The following is a 22,367-nucleotide window of genomic DNA, read 5'->3' as shown; positions in this document are numbered from 1 at the left end:
TGACAGCTCTTCAAATGCTTGAACACAGCTATCAAGTCCAAGCTTTCTTTTCTCCAGACTAAACATTTCCAGTTCCTATGCCATGAATTCAAAGCCCTTCACCATCCTAGCTTTTCTTTTCTGGATACTCTTGAGCTTAAACTATGGCATTCAGAACTGCATATAGTGCTCCAGATGGCATAGAACAAGTACTGAGTACAGTGGGATTATCACTTCTCTGTTTTTGGAATCTATGTCCTTCCTAATGCAACCCAAGATAGCATTAGCTTTTTGGACTATCACATCATATTTCTGAGTTTACAGTCTACTAAAACTCCAGAAACTTTTCAGAACTGCTGCTTACCCATGCCTCCCCCATCTTATGGCTGTGGAGTTAGTTTCTGGCAAGACTTTAACATTTTATCTATTGAATTTCCTCTTATTAGAATCAGCCCAATGCTCTGGCCTAGAGGCGTCAAACTCACTCCACCAGGCCACACCAAATTAAAATGTAATTAGGAAATGTTTAACAAAATAAATAAAAGTACAGTACAACATAGATAATGTTAATTTGTGGTTTTCTAAGCCAATATGTGGTCTTCAGGGATCCTTTTCTATTTGACTTTGACACCACTTTTCTAGCCTGTCAAGATCCTTTTGGAATCTGCCTTTGTCATTCAGTGTGCTAGGTATCCCTTTCAGCTTTGTGTCATCTGCAAATTTTATTCTAGGCATGAGGGACAGCTAGATAAAATGCCCAGATCTGAGGTCTACTCCGAGTAAAAGTCATACCACTTCTTTGATCCTCCCTTTTTTCCCAATATAACTTTCAAAGCCCCCTTTTTTGTCATTAGTCCCCCTCACCAGCTTAAGGCCATTCTGAGGTTTAATAATCCTGATACTTTTTACAGGACCATGCTACTCTTTTATACTCTGTTACCTGGTCTTCCATCTTCTGTACATTTCTTTTTTTAAATTAATTTAATTTCAAAAAATAAACAAAATCTATTTTCTCTCCTTTTTCTACCTTCACCCCATTAAAAAAAGAATGAAAAACAAAACCCTTGTAACATATATTCATAGTCAAGCAAAACAACATGTTGGCCATGTCCAGAAAATACACATCTCATTCTGCACCCCAAGCCTATCCCCTCTGTCAAGAGGTGGGTAGCATGCATCATTATTGGTCCATTGGAATTATGGTTGGTCTTTGTCCTTAAAAGTCTTTCAAAGTTCTTTGTCTTTATAATGTACATTTCTGTTTTAAAATCTAAATTGGTTAGTGAATTCACTATGTAACCATATATCAGTCTCTCCAGCTCCAGGAAACCAAGTGAAAATTGGGAAAATCAAATTGATTATATTTTGTTATTGATTTCATTCTGTATCACTACTGACATTTTTGTAACGATTTAAATCATGTTTCATTTGTCTTGGAGTTAAGTTTGGAAATTCATCTTTCCTGTAAATCACTCACTGTCTCTGAGTTAAGTTTAGAAGTTCAGTTCTCCTGCTAATCACTGTTCTATTCTTGCCTTAAAGAAATCTCTTTTCCTTGAAGGATGAAAGTGGGTACCAAGGAGTCTGGTCTGTTATCCAAAGTAGTATAGTCCACTGTGGCTAAACTGTCCTTGCAGGTGAATTCAAACGATGAACATTTCTTAGTGACAAGATGGAAGGAGGGGTTGTTGCTAACCCCTCATTCCTAATTTCCAGGCAATCATATTGTTTCTCATGCCTGTAATGTTTCAGACTGTGTAACCAATCATACCGTTTTCCCTATCTATGATGCTACAAGCTTTGTAATCAATCGTATTGTTTTCCCTTCTATGATGCTGCCTGCGAGTTTTTAGATGCTCCTCCTTTTTTCTGTAAAAATGATTTGTCTGCCCTCATTCAAGGTCTTTTTGTTTGCTGAGGATCTAAAGATTCCTTTCATTGGTAAGTGCTAGCCTCACCAATAAATTGAACATGTGTGGAACTTTGTGCTTCAGTTTACCTTAATTTCAATCATGGCTTATCTAAATCTTACATATCCCTTAATATCTAGCATAATATTTATACACAGTAGATACTTAATGAATGAAGCAGAGAGGGTGATCAAAATGAGTAAGATTAGTATAAGAAAGTCTCTTGGAATATCCAGTCAAATTATAATGTAGTGGATGTTGAATGTGAGAAGAGTTGAGAGAAGGGTTGAGAATTGGTGAGGGTTGTGGGGGAGGAGAAGAGGGGGAAGAGGACAGAGTAGAAAATAAAAGGATTATAGATTTAGAACTCAAAGAAACCTTAAATGTCAACAAGTCCAACTCCCTCATTTTACAAGTGAGGAAATTAATGTCCCACAACAGGTTCAATGACTTGGCAAAGGTCACACTGACAGCAAGCAACAGAGTTGAGATTTGAACCCAGATCTTCTGACTGCAAATCCAATGCTCTTTTCATTGTACCACAGTGTCACACAATACTGCAAACATGACAATAACATAGTAACAAGATGGATAAGAGTATTAAATGCCAGGCAAGGAAGTTTGGAAAACATTCTTTAGGCAAAGTCCAGAATTGATTCTGAGGCAGTGGAATAACAGGATAGAAAGCAGTATGTTAATAGCACTATTTTCATAGCAATATATAGGATGGTATAGAAGGGAAGAGACCAGCTACAAGGGAAAAAATCAGCTAAGGGGGCAGCTAGGTGGAGCAGTGGATAGAGCACCAGCCCTGGAGTCAGGAGGACCTGAGTTCAAATCCAGCCTCAGACACATGAAACTCACTAGCTGTGTGACCCTAGACAAGTCACTTAACCCCAATTGCCTCACCCTCCAAAAAAATCAGCTAGGAAGATGTCCAGGTATAAGAGGAGAACCTAAGACTAAGGCAGATATAATAAGAGTGAATAAGTGGCACTGATAAAGAATAGCTGGAGAGAGAAGAGATCTTGAAAAGTATAATGATAATGGCTAACATTTATATGGTGTTTATCATGTGTCCGTTACTGTCCTGAGCACTTAACAATCATTTCATTTGATTCTCACAACAACTCTGAAAGGTAGGTGCTATTATTACCCCCATTTTACAGATGAGGAAACTGAGGTAAACAGAGGGGAAATGACTTGCCCAGGGTCACACAGCTACTACATATCTGACACTGAATTTGAACTCAGTTCTTCCTGACTCCAGGTCCAGTATTCTATCTACTGCATCACCAACATGCCCAGTATAAAGTCAAAGAAGTCAAGGAAGAAGAGTTATTAGGAGATTAAGGAACCAATAAGCATTCATTATGAATTTACTAAGAGCCAGGCACTCTGCTAAGCGTCAAATGCTAGAAAGAGGACAAGGAGACTGATAATTGAGGAAAGATCAATAGATGCCAAAAGAGGAGGTCACTGGCAACCTTAAAGAAAAGAGATTTAATAGACTAATGGGGAAAGAGGCCAGATTGAGGCAAGAGGGGAGGGGAATTATACTCAGTTTTAAATTAAGATGGAATTTTGTGAAAGAAAAGAATTAAAAAAGAAAAGGAAAGAGACAACACATACAACACATATAGGAAACTTTATTTGAGAAACTTAGCCCTAAAAGGAGAGGCATGGTACCATAGTGTTTTTTTTTTCAAAAAGCATTTTTCAAGGTAATAAAATACCTGCATATATTTAAAGGCATAAGGCAAGGAATCAGTAGGCACTAAAGAGAGAGAAGACACTAGAAGAAGTCATTCAGGCAATTTTCAAAGAAAGAAATCCTATCCACAAGATTATGGAAAAACACTCCACAATACTAAAAATTAGAAACTGTAGATTAATTTTTAAAAATTATGACAAAGGAAAGTGGCAACTGTTAAGGGAATTCAGGAAAACAGGAACACTAAAGCACTGTTGATGAAGCTGTGAATTAGTCCTGATATTCTGGAAAGCAATTTGTAACTATGTCCAAAAAGTCACTAAACTGTGCATGTCCTTGACCCAGTGATACCACTAATAGGAGGCTATACTCCAAAGAGAGCATGGAAAGAGGAAAATGACTAATTTTTATGAAAATATTTGTAATAGTTCTCTTTTTTATAGCAAAGAACTAGAAGCTAAGGTAGGGGGAGGGGGAGGGTACCCACCAACTGAAGAATTGCTGAACAAATAAATTATGGTATAAAAATGTAAAGGAATACTATTGTGCCATATGAAAGGACAAAAGGGGTGGCTTCCAAGAAACCTGGGAAGAACCAATAAAGAGTGAAATGAACAAAAGCAGGATAACAGTTTATATAACAACACATTATAAAGATAAACAACTTTGAAAGACTTAAGAACTCCGATCACTGTAATGGGTAAACACAATTTGAGGGGACCAAAGATCAGGCATGCTATCTACCACCTGACAGGGAGGTGATGGGTTCAAGGTACAAAATGAAACATACAGTTTTGGAGCTAGTTAATTTGGGAATTTGTTTTGCTTGACTAGACGTATTTGTTACAAAGGTTTTATTCTTCATTTTCCTCAGTTTGGAAGGGGGTGGTGGTGAGGAGCTAAAGCGGATAAGATTGCCCAAAAAAGGAAATAAAAAGAAAGAAGCATCATTGAAACATAACTTTTGAAATTCACAGAAGAGAAAAGAAGGAAAGCCAGAAGGAAATGGACAAACAACACAGCTTTGAAAAATATATGTTGAATTTATTACATAACTGAAAAAGAAAAGCTATCTGTAGAGATATGCAGTTTCACATGCAACCCTCTCTTTCTGTTCTACTATGTATATGTAAGTTCTCATTTTCGTTGGTATTTATTATGTTCAAATTTAAAAGGGGGGAAATCCCATTATGTTACTACAGAAAATCCATTTTAGGACTGAATTGTGAGAGATTATTTAAAGAAATAAATGCAGATTGTTAATGCATCCACAATAAAGAGGTTCTGTCAATAAAGAATCTATCTTTCAGATGAGAAAAGATGACAGCAAGAAAAGAAACAGGAAAGTTGCTTTATGCCCGATTCTCTTCCATCTTAAAGAACAAAAAAGCTTCCAGTGAAAGAGGTTATGGGTAGTCAGGGATCTTCAAAGATAAAAGATTCAGAATGGTCAAGTAGGGAGCAAACCAAGAAAGCCTTAGATACCTCACAAAAGACTATGAATGGCCTAGTGAACCACTTCAGTATAGGAGGAAAACTTCCTTCTCTAGAGCACTTGTTAGAGCGGATGCCAAAGTGAAGAATACTGCTCTTAGAAGGAAACAACAGCCAGGTCACTAAAAGGTGTCTAAGTTCTATCAGTGAAGAGAAGCCTGATGTTCACATTTTTGAGATTAATACATGCTGTCTCAATGCTGTAGCATGAGCTATAGAAATTTTTCAAATATTAATAATGATTAGAATTCCACAGTAACTACCAAGTAGCTAATTACCATGGAACTCAATTCCTAGCCCTTTGCTGGTAGCACACAATGAGGGCCACGTGCCAGGTACAACATAGATGTAACCACTAATGAGGTGTTAGTCACAGAAAATGCAGGTCTGCCACAGGTAGGAAGTTCATACCAAGGTAAGGAGACAGCTAACAGTCAAACCTGTAGGGTGGTCCACAGGATTCAAGACTGGAAATAGTGGCTGAGCCCCAAGCCCATGGTGTTTAAAGCAAGAAAAATCTTCTGGGTCCTCTGGAGATCCTATAGACAAGTAACAAGGGATGGGGCACATAGTGGGCACTCAACAAATACTCACTTGTTTCTGTGCAAGGGCACAGAATGCTCCCAGTAAATAATCCTATGATTGTAAGAATTATCAAAGTTCCTTAGCTTTCATATCACATCCAACTCTGGGCTCCTATCCATCTTGCTTCATATTCCTTCTTTCCCCTACATTCTTAAAAATCAAAGACAACGAAACCCATTTGAGAACCTCTTCTTAAATACTGTTTGGCATGTGAGTCTGCCTTTAGAATTTATTAAAAGACAGAACTCATCTTTCAAGCCTAGATATAGTAAAATCATAACTTCTGGAGGAAGGAGATTATGACATATGCCAAAGTGTGATAGCATCCTTCCTGCTGACTGCAAATCATTTGCTGAAAGAAGCAACACCATCAGCTATCACCTTTTCAATCTATGATGGCAATGTGGGGATACAGGTTGCAAACTCTGAAGCAATACAAACCTGTGGGAGAAAAAACTGGCTTCTGGGCTTTTCTCCCACCTGTAAGATATCTGACTTACAGGTTCAGGCACTGTGGTCACTTTAGTTGATCCTTAACCCACAAGTTAGTGTCTCTTAACCATTGCCCAGCATGACCTAACCTGTGAGGTACCAGGCACAGCTTGGTTCCCTTGGCTAATCAGATAAATTAGTTCTGCCAGGCTCTTAGCAAGATTTGCCTCAGAGGAGAGGGATGATTTTATGTATCCTATCCTCAGGCTTCATTATGTAACTCATTCTGATGTAGATATAATCCAATCTCCATACAGATAGTTCTGCTTCTACGAGACAAAGGGGAACAAAAGCCAACTAATCCTAAAATTCCACTCAACATTTTTACTTTCTCCCTTCTACCTGACTTCCAAAGGAAGCAATGATGGTTTTGTTAACAAAAGCAGCAGCAAATGGAACCACAACTGGGCACTCTATTGTAGCTTGTACAAATTATACCCCAAGGTAAATGCTGAACTACTCTATGTTGTCTCTAAACATACAACTGGAGATGGGCAAATAATATCCAGATAATCAAATATATCAGCTTCTGCAACTGTGGATGGGTTAGTTTGACATCCACATTCAACAAGATTTTATAAAACAGGATCAAATGGATGATTTTCAAAATTAAGGAAGCAAAAGTCACACTACTGCTCAGATTCTTAAAATCTAGCCACTGCTCAGATTCTTATAATCTAGCCAATAGCTCAGTAATAGCTCTATCAAGAGGCCAACAACAGGAAAACTGAGGGACTGGAGAAGGACTGGAGAAGACTGTAGACAAAGCTGGGACACAGAAGATCTCAGAAGAGCTGGCCTGACATCATGGTAAGAGGAAATTTCCATTAACCAAGATAAAACAGGATCTTAGAAAAACACATACTTCTTTGGGAACGAAGTATCAGGCTATCTTTTAAAATCTTGAACGGGGAAGAAAAACACAGGGAAATGAAAGCTGAAAGATTCCCCCAAGAATGATACAAGACAAGCTTCTACGAAACTGAGAGTTTGCAGCTATGGTGGCAGATGTCTATAATCACTACTATCAGGGAGGCTGAGGCTACTGGATCTTTGAGTTGGAAGATTCTGAGCTGCAGTTGGCTAAAGCAGATCAAGTATCCTTATTCAGTCTGGCACTAATATGGTGGACCTCAGGAGCAGGGAGTTACCAAGTTGCTTAAAGAGAGAAGTGGTTTGGTTCAGAAACAAGAGTCAAAATTTCCATGATGATCAGTAGCAGGATTGGGCCCATGAGTAGCTGCTGCACTTCCAGTGTGGGTAAGATAGGGAGACCCAGGAGAGAGGGAGAGAGGGAGAGAGAGAGAGAGGGAGGGAGGGAGGGAGAGAGAGAAAGAGAGAGAGAGAGAGAGAGAGAGAGAGAGAGAGAGAGAGAGAGAGAGAGAGAGAGAGAGAGAGAGAGAGAGAGAGAGAGAGAGCAAGCGGGAGCTCAAGCTTTGGGCTAAGATTAAGATGACTTCCACCTCAGGCAGGAGATTAAAATATCCAGTGGTGTCATACAGAATCTCTGATGAGTGGATTCAAAATGGACTTTTATAGGCGTTAGAAAGAGTTCATTAAACCAAGACCAAGCACAAAAGCAAGGATCTGTAAAAAACTGTCAGGAAGACAAGTCCAAAATAGTCCAAGACCTGTAAAAAAATGCTAAAGGGCAAATGTTTTACCTGCATTGGAGAGAAGAGCAACAAGGAAGGAATAGGCCTGTGATGGGGCAATTTTAGCAGATGGCAGAGAGAAAGCAGAATTACTCAACTCCAATTTTTCTTGTTTTATCTATCAAGGAGACTCCAGACTGGAAAAGACAGAACAATAAAAGTCAAGAGAGAACTGAAATTTAAGATAAGTAAAAAGATAATAAAAGGGTACCACCTAGTTATTCTAAATAAATTCAAGTACCTAGCTTGTACAAATTATACCCCAAGGTAAATGCTGAACTACTCTATGTTGTCTCTAAACATACAACTGGAGATGGGCAAATAATATCCAAATAATCAAACATATCAGCTTCTGCAACTGTGGATGGGTTAGTTTGACATCCACATTCAGCAAGATTTTATAAGACAGGATCAAATGGATGATTTTCAAAATTAAGGAAGCAAAAGTCACTCTACTGCTCAGATTCTTAAAATCTAGCCACTGCTCAGATTCTTATAAACTAGCCAATAGCTCAGTAATGTTTAGATTCCTTAAGTGTCTGGCCAATATGGCAGATGTTCTAATAAACCTTGTTTTTGGTTGAAAGAAGGCTTGGGTCAAATTCTTTTGGGCAGGACCCACGTGTTGTAATTTTGGTGCCCCAGCACCCCTAAACCTCTAAACCTCAACAGGACTCAATGACCCTCAAAGTCCTTTTCAGCTGTGACATTTTATGATCCTTTATTTTTCAGCCACTAATGATTTCTTTGCACAGGTCTGTTTTCTGTGGAACAGCTGCACTTCTCTAATAGTTTCAAATATGAAAGTGATGTCTTAACATTTGAAATGTCAAAGAAAGTGCTACTAATTATCATTACTTTTTTATTTCTTATTAAACAATATATAATATAGTATATAAAATATGTATACTATATATATATCATATGTATAGAAGATAGTTTTATAATACTTTCTTTTCACTAATAATAAAAACAATGAAAAAAAAGTCACACTACAAGACAGCATGGATCATGCCAAACTAACCTGGTTTCCTTTTTTGATAGAACTATAAAATGGTTAGAAATTGTCAAAAGACAACGATATACACGGATGTCAACAGGATATCTGACAAAGTGGTTGAAATTTTTAAAAATAGGCTATGATACTACAATTAGGTGCATCTAAGATTGGCTGAAAGTCCTAACCCAAAAATATCAGCTTGAAAGACAATCTCTAGTAATATGTGAATAGCTACATCCCTAGCCTATCTCAGGGCTTATTAATGACTTAAGAAATAAACAGAATACTTTAAAAATTTGTATATTACACTAGGTTGAGATAATATTTAGATAACAGAATTGGGATCCAAAAAGATACGACAGGCTGGAGCAATGAAGCAGACTTCAGAGGAAATTTCTTAAGGATGAATGTAAATTCTTATACAGTTTTAAAATATCCATTGCACAAACACAGAATGCTGAAGATGTAGATAGACAGCAATTAATGTAAAAAAAGACTAGTAGCCTTAATGGATTTCAAGGTTAATATGAATCAGTGTGGCTACTGGCAAAAAAAAAAAAAGAAATGGATTCTTGGGCTGCAATAACAGAAGTAGATAGTGTCTAGAATAAGAGAGGTGATAGTATCACTGTGTTGTATGCTAGGCAGACTAATTGTGTTCATTTCTGGGCACCATATTTTAAAAAGTATGACAAACTAGAGGCAGGTGATTCAAAACCATGTTACTTGAGTATCTATTTAAGAAAGTAAGGATGTTTGATTTAAAAGAGGAAATTTAATGGAGACATGATAACCTTTCACATTTTTGAAAGATAGCTATTAATCTAAACATTTTGGTACATAGTAAGTGAAAGCAATATCACAAAGAAAAGGGATTAGAATTATTCTGCTTGGCCCTAGAGGACTGAACTAGGTCCAACAGAAAGACATATCAGCTCCAAACTGGTAAGAATTTCTTAATAATTAGAGTTGTTAAAAATGAAATGGACTATCTCATAAGGTAATAAGTTCTCCATCACCCCAGGAATTTGGGCAGTGGCTAGATGACCACTTGACAGAAAACTTAAAGAGAAGATTGATCCATTAGACAAAGAGTTAGATTGGATATTTCTCTAAGGTCTCTTCAAGTATGATTCTATGAAGCAAATATGAGATTAGCTGATATGCACAAATTCAGTATGAAATCTGTAGAAAGATATTAATTGTAAGGAGTTTGGGTACCAAATGAAACATATGAAGAGCATTCTCTAGATCTGAAATTGAAAATCCAAAGCAAAGGTCCTATAAAGGCCTGACAAGACAGATTTTAAAAGATCTAGTTAAAGAACCCACAGGGAGTAGAGGATAAAGATGCAAAAAAGACTGACTACCAGCCCCTACTCTGACCTGTGCTGGTCAGAGAACATAGGACCCTTCAAAAGTAGTCATTCCTGGAACTAAACTCATCATTAATAGACATACTACACCAAAATGGTTAAAAACCTGCCAATAATCTATCAACCTACTAGTGTTTTACCTGTGTTAGCCCAAGGATAAGAGGGGACAATTCAGAGTGAGGTGGGCAGGAATAGGAAACTCAATGCTAAAAGCATCCTGATCTCTCTCTGACTCCAAAGTGGTTTCTATTTTAGCAGGGATGATAGGATCTGTATGAGTTGCATGGATAGTTCAAAGTCTGGTTAAGGTATAGTTTCCTCTTTGTAAGCTTCAGCTTAAGAATCGTCAGATCAATTTGTCCAAAGTCCCCAAAGGTTACCAAGAGTTTCTGGCACTGTGCCCACATTCAAGAACAGCTAATAGTGAAGATACAAGGGACCAGAGCAAAGATTCCTAGGATCAGTGAGTCTTTGCTTTGTAGAAGCCCATCTGCTCAGGCAGGAAATTTCTCTAGATTCTAGCATCCAAAGATACTGGTGATTTAAGTGTGGGGTTCTCAAAATTCTCATCTCCTCTGGCCAGCACCAGATCTATCCCCACTGAGAGAGCAGGGGAGAGAATAAACCCAAAATAAAATACAGAAGTTAAATCAAGGAGCAATTCCTGATACCTGAGGCTTTCTAGTCCTACTGGGTACCCACAGTGTGAGCCTGTCTGAGATGTGACTTTCACTGCTGTTGGTCTACTTAGGTGGCTTTCTTTTTGCCATCTTGGAAGGCCTATCTATAATCACTTAGGGTTTTGTTTTTTTTGTTTTGTTTTGTTTTGTTTTGAAGAACCCTTCAGGTTTAATCTTGTTTCAGGTCTCATTTCCTTGCTTCTTTCAGATCAAGGCATCTACTTCCTCAATCTCCCACTCAGCCCCAGGTTATCCTTTTATCTCTTTCAGGAGGCTCTAAACATAAATCACTGGACAGGGTCAGGAAGGGAGATCACATCTACCCCACTTTTGAAACCAGAGTAATAAGCCCCTCCTTCTGAGCTTTGAAAAAAGGAACTCTGCTTTGGAAGGGACGAGAAGATAGCTGACAACAGTTCTCAATTAATGAGGGGAACATTGGTCTCATTTAATGAAGAGCTACTGCTTAGATCTAGCTCCTTAGAACAGGCACTAGAATCATACCTGCCCATCCAAGGGGCTTCCCACCTCTGCAGTTAAGGAATTTGGTCTTCTCTTTTAAGGCATCACAAGAATAAGCCCTACCCTGTGCCTAATTCATCAAGGGCAGTTGATCATGCTGAGTGTCTGACCATTCATACTTGAATCAGCCTCTCTCAACTTGGGAGGTCCCTAAAGTGTAGAGAGATCCCTTGCTTTTTCGAGACACCTAAGTTTTCAGGGTTCCAGAAGCAGCTGTTCTTGAGGAAATAGCAAATGACCTGACCTGATAGGTTATCTGACTGTGCAGTTATTTAACTGCTCAAGCCTGTTGATTCAAAGCCTCTTTTCCCCTTCAGGCTATTGGACAAACACAACATTCACTCAGAGCTCCTCGGATTAACCCGCACTTGTCACCCGTGTTTCCACAACAGACCCTGGCCAGGCACAGGATTTGGTCGATGCCTGGCCCCATCTGACAGTTCTGCTCCGTTCTGCCATGGACTCTCCCGCCCCAGAGAGATGAAGAAGACCTCCCCATCCCTGTCCAGTCCCAATCCCCTGCTCCGTGGGCATCTGCAACCCCTCACCGATCGACTCCCCCGCCCCCACTCGAGCTCCCTGGTCACCTACACTTCTCCCCATCAAAGCCCCGACCTCCTCCCAAGCTTCCCCCACACCACACGCTCCCCACATCCCCCTCCTCTCTTGCCAACACTCTTGTTCTCTGTGCCCCCCAATGTCCTGTTATGAACCCTTTCTTCCCTCACAGCTCTCAAGGCCTCCACATCCCCCCTCAGACCCCCTGAAGCCCCCAGCTCCTCTGAAAAGTCGCTACGCCTACACAATCTGCCACCTATCAGGGCTCCTTTTGCCTCTCCTCTGACCTCCCACTGGCACCTGGAGCCCTTAAATCCCCACTGTCGAGACCCCCATCCTTTCCTTCACCCAGCGCCTCACCCAGCTCCAAAGGTCCGCTTTCACCTCGGCTCCCAGACCAACAGCGGGCAGAAGGAACGCGCAGGCGCCGTTTAAACTGGCCCCGCCCCCGCCCCGCCCCGCCCCGTGCCGCGCACGCACCGCCCCCGGGTTCTCACAAAACGAGCCTGAATACCTGACCTCGAGCATGCGCATTACTAGAACTCTTCCCTTCGCCAGTGCGCTGTATGGTGGAGAGAGCATGCGCGGCACTGCGGGAGCCAGCTACCGGGACGTGGTTGGGGGGTGGGTGTGGAGACGGAGTGGAAGTATAAGGGAGTGGGGAAGGGGACGAACATGGACGGGCTAAGGAGCCCGCGGGCTTAGGAAAGGTATAGGTATATGCCGAAGGGCATGGGGAGGGTATAGGTTTCTATCAGAAAGTTGTCCCTCGCCTCGCCTCGTCTCCAAAAGTTCCTGAAGATAATTGACATGAGGACCTTTGACCCTCTAGTTGGTGGCTGTATGGCAGGGGAGCCAGCACTGGTGTTAGACCTGGAAAACTTGAGTCCGAGTATGCTGCATTTTAGCTGTGTGACTTTCAGCAAATTACTTAACCATTTTGGTCTTATGTAAGTTCACAAAATGAGTGGATCTTCACCTTTTTTGAGTTATGGACCACATTTGACAGTCTGATGAAGCCTACAAACTCCTCAGAATAATTTTTAAAGGCATAAAATACATAGGATTACAAGGGGGAAACAATTATGATGAATTACAGTTATTAAAAAAAATTTTTAATGACACATCTGTGTTCAAGGAACTTGTGTTTTGATTTTGTCTTTGTAGTGTCTAGCACAATGTCTGGGACATAATAGGTGTTTAATAAATATTTGTCGATTGATTAATAGAAGAAACAAAATTCATACAACTATAGTACAAGGATGAGTGTGGTCAAAGTGCAAAAAGAAAGGTGTAGGCAAAGTGCTATAGGAAATTTGAGGAGAGTCAGCTGGGGATTAGTGGTGTAAGGGAAGACTTCATGAAGGAGGTGTTGCTTGAATTGGGTGTTAAAGGAGAAGGATCCCAACAGATGGAATGGTGAAAGGACTCCATTCCAAGAATAGGAATACTATATACTATGTGAGCAAAGGCATGAGCCCAGAATGAGCAGGACTAGAGCAGAGGACAAGAAGTTTGCCTGAAACAGAGTATATGAAGGAAAAAAAAACTTGAGATAAGGCTAGAAAGGTATGTTGAAGTCAGTTTGAGAAGGACTAGGATCTAGGATTTGTATTTTATTTTATGGGCTATAGGGAGCCTTTGAAGATTTTATCACTTAGTCTGTTTCTCTGTCTCCATTATCCTTCTCTGGCATTTCCTTCTTAATTATTATAAAGGAATTTGCTGAAAATAATCACTGACCAGTGTCCATAGGGAACATTGTGTTTGAAGTAGGCAGTGTCTGTGGTGACCACATCTACCAAGAAGACAGTGTTTGTATGACCACAGTGCTCAGTGTCCACAGTGCCCATAATGCTTATTGTGTTTGTAGTGACCACAGTCTCTGAAGTGCCCACAGCAATTATAGTGTCTTCAGAGACCACAGTGACCTTGGACATGTAAAAGAGTGTTAGGCTGCTTCATAGAGAACCTTTTCATCACAAAATGAATGATGTGGACAAAGGGATGGAAAGGAAAGAAGAGACAGATACAGATATAAAGAGAGACACAGAAATAGACATAGAGATGCAAAAAGGGAGAATAGATTGGAAGGGTGTGTTTGGGGACTTGTTTAAAAATTTCTGCTTCCTTTAATTATAATTTCCTATTGGGATGGAGCACAAAGGCTGAAAGACATGGCAGGATGCTCTCTGCCCTACATCTAGAGATAGTACCCCCTCCTCCTCCTTCACCAAACAGCAGTTCTAGATGTGTCTAGACTTTGTCCTATTCAACACTTTTTAAGCACTGAATTGTCATAGGAGGAGATGGGGCTCACTCCAAAGATAAGGAGAGTAGAACAAGAGAATGACAGAGGATGCATGGGCCAGGATCCTGCCCTAAGAGGGGGCCATGATGGGAAAGGGTGAGAAGGATGGGGTTGGGGGTCTGCTGAGAAGACTCAGAGAATCTCCATCATCATTATGGTGGAAGAAGCATGAATGAAGGGTTTTCATGTCTGATAGAAGTTTTATAATTGAACACATGAATGAGTCTTGGTTTGTTGAGGGGTGTCTTCTGTTAAAACCCCTGCTTTCTATCACAAGAAAAGAGACAAGGGACAGAGAAATGTGTGTATTTTTGTTAGCATTTGGGAAATGAATCTATGACCACTGAATCAGCATAGCTTCATCAAGAACAAGACATGCTGGGGCAGCTAGGTGACACAGTAGATAGAGCACCGGCCCTGAAGTCAGGAGGACCTGAGTTCAAATCTGGCCTTAGACCAAACACTTGACACTTACTAGCTGTGTGACCCTGGGCAAGTCACTTAACCCCAATTGCCAAAGAACAAGACATGCCAATCTAACTTCATTTCTTTTGTGTGCGTGTGTAAATCATGGTTAAGTGACTTGCCTAGGGTCACACAGCTAGTAAGTATCATGTGTCTGAGGCCAAATTTGAACTCAGATCCTCCCACTCCAGGGCCAGTGCTCTATCCACTGTGCCACCTACCTGCCCCTCTTCCTTCTTTCCTTTCTTTTGTTGACAAGGTTACTAAACTAGATACTAGAGGTAGTATGGTATAATGGATAGAGATCAAGCCTCAAAGTCAGTAAGACACAGGTTTAAGTCATGTCTGACTGGCTATGTGACCTTGGCCAAGACATTTAACCTCTAAGTGCCCAATCAACTCTAAGCTTACAAGTTGTTGATAGGCACCTCTTGACTGTTCCTGAAATAAGACACTCTATCTCCTGATTCTGGGGATTTTCACTGTCTTTTCCCCATACCTGGGATGTTCTTTGCCTTTATCACTTCCTTTTGACTTCCCTGGTGTCCTTCAAGCCTCAGCTAAAGTCCCACCTTCTGCAAAAAGCCTTTCTGGATCTTCCTTAATGCAAGTGCCTTCCCTCTGTTGATTACCTCCAATTTATCCTGTATATATCTTGATTTTACAGAGTTGTTTGTACATTGTCTCTTCCATTAGAGAAGCTATAAGCTCCTTGGGAGCAGGGACTCTTTTGCCATTTCTCTCTCTCTCTCTCTCTCTCTCTCTCTCGTTGGAGATGACACATAGTAGTGACTTAAAAAATGTTAATTGACTAACTAGAGGAAATTCCTTACTGAGATTTCTCTAAACTGACAAAATCATAGGTCCAACTTAAGACTAGAACTGTTAGAACTCCCTAGACGCAATATATTTGGATTTCAGCAAGACAGAACAAAATGTCTTATGATGATCATGTGGACAAGATGGATAGAAGTAGACTAAATGATAATATAGTTACATAGATAAACATCTGGTTGAACAACTTGGCTGAAAGAGTCAGGTAGGTCTCAACCTAGAAGTATGTCTCTAATGGAGTACTGCTCTTTTCTTTAGCTTGTTTTAATCAACCTTTTTTTTTAAGTGACTTGGATGAAGGCCTAGATGGCATACTTGTCAGATTTGAGGATTACAGGAAGCTAGAAAGGATACATAATACATTGATAGCAGAAATGGGATCCAAAGAGATCTTGACAGGTTAGAAAGATGGGCTGAATAGAATTAAGATTAAATTTAATTGGGTTAAATGTAAAGTTCTACATTTGGGTTAAAAAGAATCAACTGCACAAGTTTTAAGATGGGTTAGACAATTATTCATTGGAAAAGGACATGGAGGTTTTAGTGGACTTCAAGTTTAACAGAAAACAGTGATGAGGTAGCTACAAAAACATGTGATTTTAGGCTTCATTGGTAAAAGCATAGTGTCCAAGAGGTTGTAGTTCCATTAAACTCTTCTCATCAGACCACATTCAGAGTATTATGGTCAGTTATTGGTGCCATATTTAAGGGAGGATGTTAATTAGCTGGAAAGGAACCAGAATGATGTTAGTAACTAGCACTTTAGCCTGAATGACCGAAGATTTAATGGAGCAGGGAGAACATGACCGCTATCTTCAAAAATATTGTAGCAAGTTAGCTCAATGGAGCAAATGCAGAATGACCACTTGTTAGGTGTATTGTAGAGATTCTTGCTCAGGGATGAGTTGGACTAGATGGGCTTTGAGGTCCCTTCCTACTCTGATATTCTCTGAAATATCTAAAGGAATTTTTTTTGCTTGGACTCGGAAAAGAGAAATGGGTTTGGATTCAGAAGACCTAGGCCCAAATCTCAGTAGCTTGGTGAAGTGGAAATGGTACTGAAATCCTGGCTACATCTCATTAAACTTCACTTTTCTGAACCTCAGTTTTCTTATCTATAAAATGGGAGGTTTGGACTAGGTTACTCTGTTTCTTCCTAATTTTAAATCTACCAAGCCAGGAGAGAATAACAATGTTGCTCTACATAAATTGATTCATTTACTCTTCACACAATAAGGATGTTAGGCTATTATTATCCCCATTTTACAGACGAAGAAACTGAGGTATGGGGTGATCCCAGGGTCTTAAGGGTTCTGAAGCAGGGTTCCAGCTTGTGTCTTCCTAACTCCAATGCCAGTGTCCTATGCACTGTACTACCTAGCTGTCTAAGATCAACAAGTGTCAGTTAAAGAGGTAGATCTGAGCTCTGTATAAACGGATGGGGGTGGGGAGAGAGTTATAAACTTCCTAGCAACTAGAGCTGTCCCCAGTATGGAATGAGCAGTCTAGGAAGATAGTGAGCTCTCTATCACTGGAGGTCAAGGTGAACGGCCACTTGCCAGGAATGCTGTGGAAGTTACAGGTTGGAATAGGTGACCCCTGAGGTTCCTCTGGGGTTATAAGACTCTTCAAGGGAGAGGAGCAGAGGTAGAATCCAGAGGGGATGGCGGCGATACAGATGACACTAGACACAACAACATGGCGATGGATACATCGATACAGGGATCAGTACAGCAATGGATACAGCAATACAGCTATACATAAAGTGATACAGCTACTGATACAATGATACAGAGCTCGGTACAATGACTCAAGGACAGATACAATAAGGACCACACAGCGGGACCAAGACCGCCGGCGGTCGAGGTATTTACAGTATTTACAAGCAGGGTTTCCGGGCTAGGGCTCCCTCTCTCCAAGGTGCTGGCCCACTCTCTCAGGGCCCCGAATCCTCATGACCTCTCCGGCCCAGTTCTCCTATTCGGTGGCCACTCAGTGCCCTCACACACGCTCCTGCTCACTTACACACGTTCCCAAGCGGCGGCCCTCCCCACCCGTGTCCCTGCTTTGATGCCCTCCCTTCTTTCCCTGTCACGCGGCCCCTCCACAGCGTCCCTGCCGCTCCCGCCGCTGTAATTTCCGGAGCCTCCGAGCCCAAGCATCCCGCCAGGGGATAACCAGACTGCCCCGCCCGGCGGTAAGTCCCGCCCGCTCCCCTACCCCGGTTCCCGGTGCTGTCCCGCCCAGGATCAAGTAACTGTGCCCCGGGTGCACGCGTGGACAGCGACACGCCAGGTCCCGAGCGGGAACCCATAGGACGCTCTCCCCGCGTCTCGCACGCTCTTCACGGCTCTTGTACACGGATACCACGGCCACAGAGAAGCGCGTCCACGAACCGACGGCCTCAGCGGCGCCCACTGCCACCTGCACCGCTGGGGTGGGGGAGAGAAGGAGGGGTCACATCATGTGGGAGAGGGGTCTGGAGAAGAGCCTGGACCAGGGATGGTTGAGACCGGGGTAGGGAGGGGCAAGACAAAAAAAAAAAAAGCCTAGGGAGGAGCTAGTATTGGTTGGGGAGGGGCTAGATGGGGAGGGGGTGGAGCCTGTGGATGGGGCTGGGCAAGGCTAGGGTTGGGGGACCTGGCAGGGGAAGGGAAGAGGGCGGAGATGTGGGGGTGGGGGAAGAAATAGGAGGACTGGGGCGGATTTTTAAAATGGGAGGGACCAAGACTGGGGTTGGATTCATAGGGGAGAGAGAGGAATCTGGGAGCAGAGGGGATCAGAAAGGAAAGGAAAGGAAAGGAAGGGAATGTGTGCTTGGGAGTGGGGCCAATTTTGAGGGTGGGTTGGGAATGGGCAGGGCCAACAATTGGGGGTGGAGTCTGGGTTTTGAGGGTCCAGAGAGTGGAATGGGCGGGGCTGAGGACGGCTTAGTGTTGGGGACCCGTCAGTGCCAGGAATAGTAGAGTCGACTCATATGTGAATGTGAGGGGGACCCGGTGTTGGAAGGGTTTGGTACCATAGTCTTTTCCACAATATTTCTTCAGGTTGATCCTGTAGCTCCCCCTGGCTGGTTTGCAATGAGAGTCACAATCTGGGGGCCAGGAAGGGAGACTTTAGGGCCCAGAGTCTCATAGTTTTTCCCTGCCCCTCCTCATCCCCTTCCCTGAACTTCCACCCCATGCAAATCTCTTCTACCCCCCAAATCCTCTCTAAATTCCTTCTCTCTCACTCACCCTCAGGGGCCACCGTGCTGGTCACTCCTGTGGGTACCATAGCTGGAATTTCTATGGAAAGGAGGGAAGAAGCTGATCTTGAGTATATTCCCAAAACCTCCTGAAGAAGACTTGGGGGCAGGAGGGTTCTTAGGGATTCTGGAGACTCTGGGGTGACTCAGTAACTCAAGGGCTCACTAGATCACTAGAAGCCTGGGGAGAGACTGGGGAGACTGGGAGCCTGTGCCACTCACTAACACAGGTGACCTCTGGAGTCTTTGAGACATTGAAAATAAGGGAACCTAGGTCACCACCTGGGGCCTGGGAGCATAGGTGACTGCGCCACTCACTGATGCAGGATGCAAAGGAATTTGAAGGGAACTCTAGGGTTCTGGGTCCCTAGAGAATGTGGATGATCACTCACTGACACATGGTGCTACAGGTGAGCGACTCTGCTGGAAGCCAGGAGCACAGCGATTGCAGGTAAGGCCTGTCACTCCATCCTTGCATGGGCACTGACCAGTCGTCTGATTGCAGGTTTTGCCAGCAGCTCCAACAGGGTGACAGTCACAGGCTGGAGATAGGGGAGTGAGGGATGGTCTCACCCTTGCAGGCAGAAGCCCCTGGGGGTCTCAGGGCCAGGATTAGGGGACAGGGCCGGAGGTTAGAGCCAAAGGTTAGTCAAGGTTGGAGGTCAAGGGTAGGAGTCTGGGGTCAGTTCTGGGCTTCAGGAGTTGTAGACTTAGAGTGGAGGGGTATGGGGCATAGCTTAGATTTAGAGTATGCAGTCAGGAACTAAGGTTAGGTCTTACCCTTGCAGGCACGGCGGTGGCTCAGGACCCGGGTTTGGTCACGGTAAAAACCCTCACGACAGTAATGGCAGTGCCGCCCTGCTGTATTATGCCGGCAGTTGAGGCAAACACCCCCACTACGCCTCCCCGACAATCGGTACAACTCCATGTTGAAGCGGCAGCGACGAGCATGACCATTACAGGAACAGGCTGGAGGAATTGGGGGGCATGGAAGAAAGAGGAGACTCAGACTGAGGTACAGAGGATTAGACTAGGATGGGGACAAGAGGGTGGGCAGAAGGAGCAGTCTGAGAGGTTGGGGTGTGGATACGATAGGCAAGAGGACTCATCTTATTGTTCACCTCCCTAAAACTTTTTCTGGGAAGGCTGAGAAAAAGGTCAAGGTTGGGAGGTTACAGGGCCCAGCACCAAGGTTTGTTAAGTAAGTCAGTAAAAGAAACAATGGGTCAGGAAGTCATGCAGTCAGGAACTTGTGGGACCCAGACCAAACAGAATGCTCTTAAGGGTCCCCCTCCCAGGAGTGGAACTGGGGTTGGATATGCACGGCATGGCATGTTTGCCTCACCCAGACAGGCGTGTGCCTCATGGGCTGTGGCTCGCTGCCAGGGCCGGTCGCAGTAGAAAGGCTTGCAGCGCTCACAATCCGGGCCTTCAGTGCCATGCCTACAGTCACACACCAGGCGGCCCTGGGTGTCTACCACACATCGAGATGCATGTCCATTGCATTTGCAGCGCCCACCCACCTGGAGTTCACCCACAGAGTAAACATATGGTGCCACAACCCCACCCTCTGTAGCCCTTGGCCCCACTGGCCGGGTGAGCACCACACGGATATCGGTGGCTGTGACCCAGTCCTGTAGTACAGGACTGGAATCCAAGTCCTGGCCAGGTGGGAGGCCATCCTGCATGCTGAAGGCTAGGAGGGGACCAGTCCTTGGTGGAGGCTCAGAACAAAGTGCTTCAGGGCCTCGAGGGACTATGGAGCCCAAAGAGGCCTGGGCAGGAGCCTGTCCCACAGCCCGGCTTGGCCTACCGTATACTCGGTTACACTGTGAGGAGAAGAATCGTAGTGGTGACCAGCTTCGGCCGTGGTCCTGGGATTTGAAGACAGCAGCAGAATCCGGCCTTGCTGAGCAGAAGTGTAGGCTCACATAGACTACTTCAAAGGCCTTGCCCAGGGGCAGTGTCAGTGTCACATTTAGTGGTGTCCGAGTCAGTGTTTCTGAGCGCCAGCAGGTACGGTCAGCTGCTGCACTTGCATCTGTCAGGAAGGCTGCAGGGTGGGTCTGCCTGGGGTCTGTGCTGGAAGCCTGTACCTCACGCCCCAGGGCTGCATTGACAAATTCTGGTATACAGCGCTGTGGGGCTCCTGCCTCATCATAGCAGGGGTCTGTTGGGACCTGTGGGCTAGCACTCAGCACTGGAGCCAGCATCCAGACAGCCAGCAAGAGCCACAGCATTTGGCCCAGCATGGCCCTGGTCCCTAAGGGGAACTGGCTGATTGGGCAGGACATGGTAAGGGCTAGGAGGTAGGTTAGAGGGGGGAATTCAGAGAAGAATGGGTCCCTATATCACGTATGCCCTCCTAGGTTGCAGCAAGTGGAAATTGGACGGGAGCTTCATCTTGACAAGACAGGGGGTAGGGAGGGAAACAAGGAGAGAGACACAGAGATATAGACAGAGACAGAAAGAGAAACACACACACACACACACACACACACACACACACACACACACAAATAGAGACACAGCAAGCCAAAGGCAAAGGGAGAGAAATGCAGAAAGACAAGAGATATGGAAGGAGAAAGAGAAACAGTAATACAGAGACAAAAACAAGGAGAGATAACAGACAAACGGAGACACAAGACAAACCCAGGGATAATGACAGACACAGCAGACAGAAAGACCCAGGGAGAGGAGCGAAACAGAAGCACAGAGACACAGAGACAAGGCAGAAACAGACACACCAAAAAACGGAGACACAGCAAGACAGAGACACTAAGAGATAAACGGAGACCGGAGACAGACCGAGACGTGGGCGGGAGCGGGAGAAAGGTGTGTGTGTGGGGGGGGGGAGAATGGGAGGGGCCGGAGACGTTCGGGGGGACACGCCCTGGTCAAAGCAAAAGAAAAGTTTCTTCTTCCCCCTAGCCTCGGCCTGAGAGCAGAGGAAGAGATGACAAGAGCCACCCCCCCCACGCCCACCCCACCCCCTCGTACCCCAGATGCTGCTGCCGCCGCAAGTCGGACTCACCAGAGGCAGGTTGGGGGGGCAGGGGCCAAAACGGATCTCCCTTGAGCCCCCGAGGGCGGGTCTGGGGCTTGTACCCTTCTTCCTCCCTCCCTCCTTCTGGTCCCTCAGCCGTCTCCTCCGAGCCTCCCCAGTCCAGCCCAGCCCAGCCCAGCCCAGCTGCTTCAAGAGCCGGGAGAGGGCGGGGAGGGAAAGCGGGCAGCTGGGGGAGGGGGGGAGCTAAGACCGCGCGGGGAAGGGGGGAAGTAGGGGGTTAGGGAGGAGGGGGAGCCTCGGAGGTGGGGGAGGGGGCGGGGAGCTGAGCCCTTGCCAAAGGAGGGGCGGGGAAGGGGGGCCAGGGAGCTGAGGGAGGGGGTAGGGAGGAGGGAGAGAAGGAGGAGGGGCGGCTGCAGTCTCCCCGCGGAAATCAGAAGCAGATTTCAGGACTCCAGGGAGGGGGCTGTCCGCACCGCCCTTAACCCTCGCTCCGCCCTCCTAGTCCCCCTCCTCTTCTCCATCCCGTACTCCAGCCCCT

General features: G+C 44.1%; 2 protein-coding genes across 6 annotated transcripts in view; both read right to left on the bottom strand.

Moving 5' to 3' along the window:
- The window catches only part of TBC1D24 (TBC1 domain family member 24), a 42,572-nt gene extending 30,185 nt beyond the window's left edge, over positions 1-12,387 (bottom strand). For 2 of the 5 annotated variants that reach the window (XM_027863261.1, XM_027863265.1), the window contains exon 1: positions 12,326-12,387. The gene's annotated coding sequence lies outside the window, so the exon portion shown is untranslated. Of the gene's footprint in view, positions 1-5,508; positions 5,530-7,838; positions 7,967-12,325 lie in introns of those variants that run through there. The other 3 variants (XM_027863262.1, XM_027863263.1, XM_027863264.1) reach the window with 3 other exon arrangements.
- A 4,887-nt stretch (positions 12,388-17,274) lies between these two features.
- NTN3 (netrin 3) lies at positions 17,275-21,778 on the bottom strand. The gene is made up of 6 exons (XM_027862992.1): positions 20,168-21,778; positions 19,603-19,791; positions 19,215-19,364; positions 18,812-18,862; positions 18,595-18,669; positions 17,275-18,007 (listed from the first exon to the last, which is right to left on the bottom strand). The coding sequence occupies exons 1-6, from the start codon at positions 21,114-21,116 to the stop codon at positions 17,667-17,669; spliced, it is 1,755 nt and encodes a 584-aa protein (XP_027718793.1). The 5' UTR covers positions 21,117-21,778; the 3' UTR covers positions 17,275-17,666.
- Between the last annotated feature and the right edge of the window lie 589 nt (positions 21,779-22,367).

Source organism: Vombatus ursinus, unplaced genomic scaffold (assembly GCF_900497805.2).
Source record: "Vombatus ursinus unplaced genomic scaffold, bare-nosed wombat genome assembly UNPS02014770.1, whole genome shotgun sequence".
NCBI lineage: Eukaryota > Metazoa > Chordata > Mammalia > Diprotodontia > Vombatidae > Vombatus > Vombatus ursinus.
The sequence above is the reverse complement of the archived record's forward strand: the minus strand, read 5'-3'. Positions and strand labels throughout refer to the sequence as shown.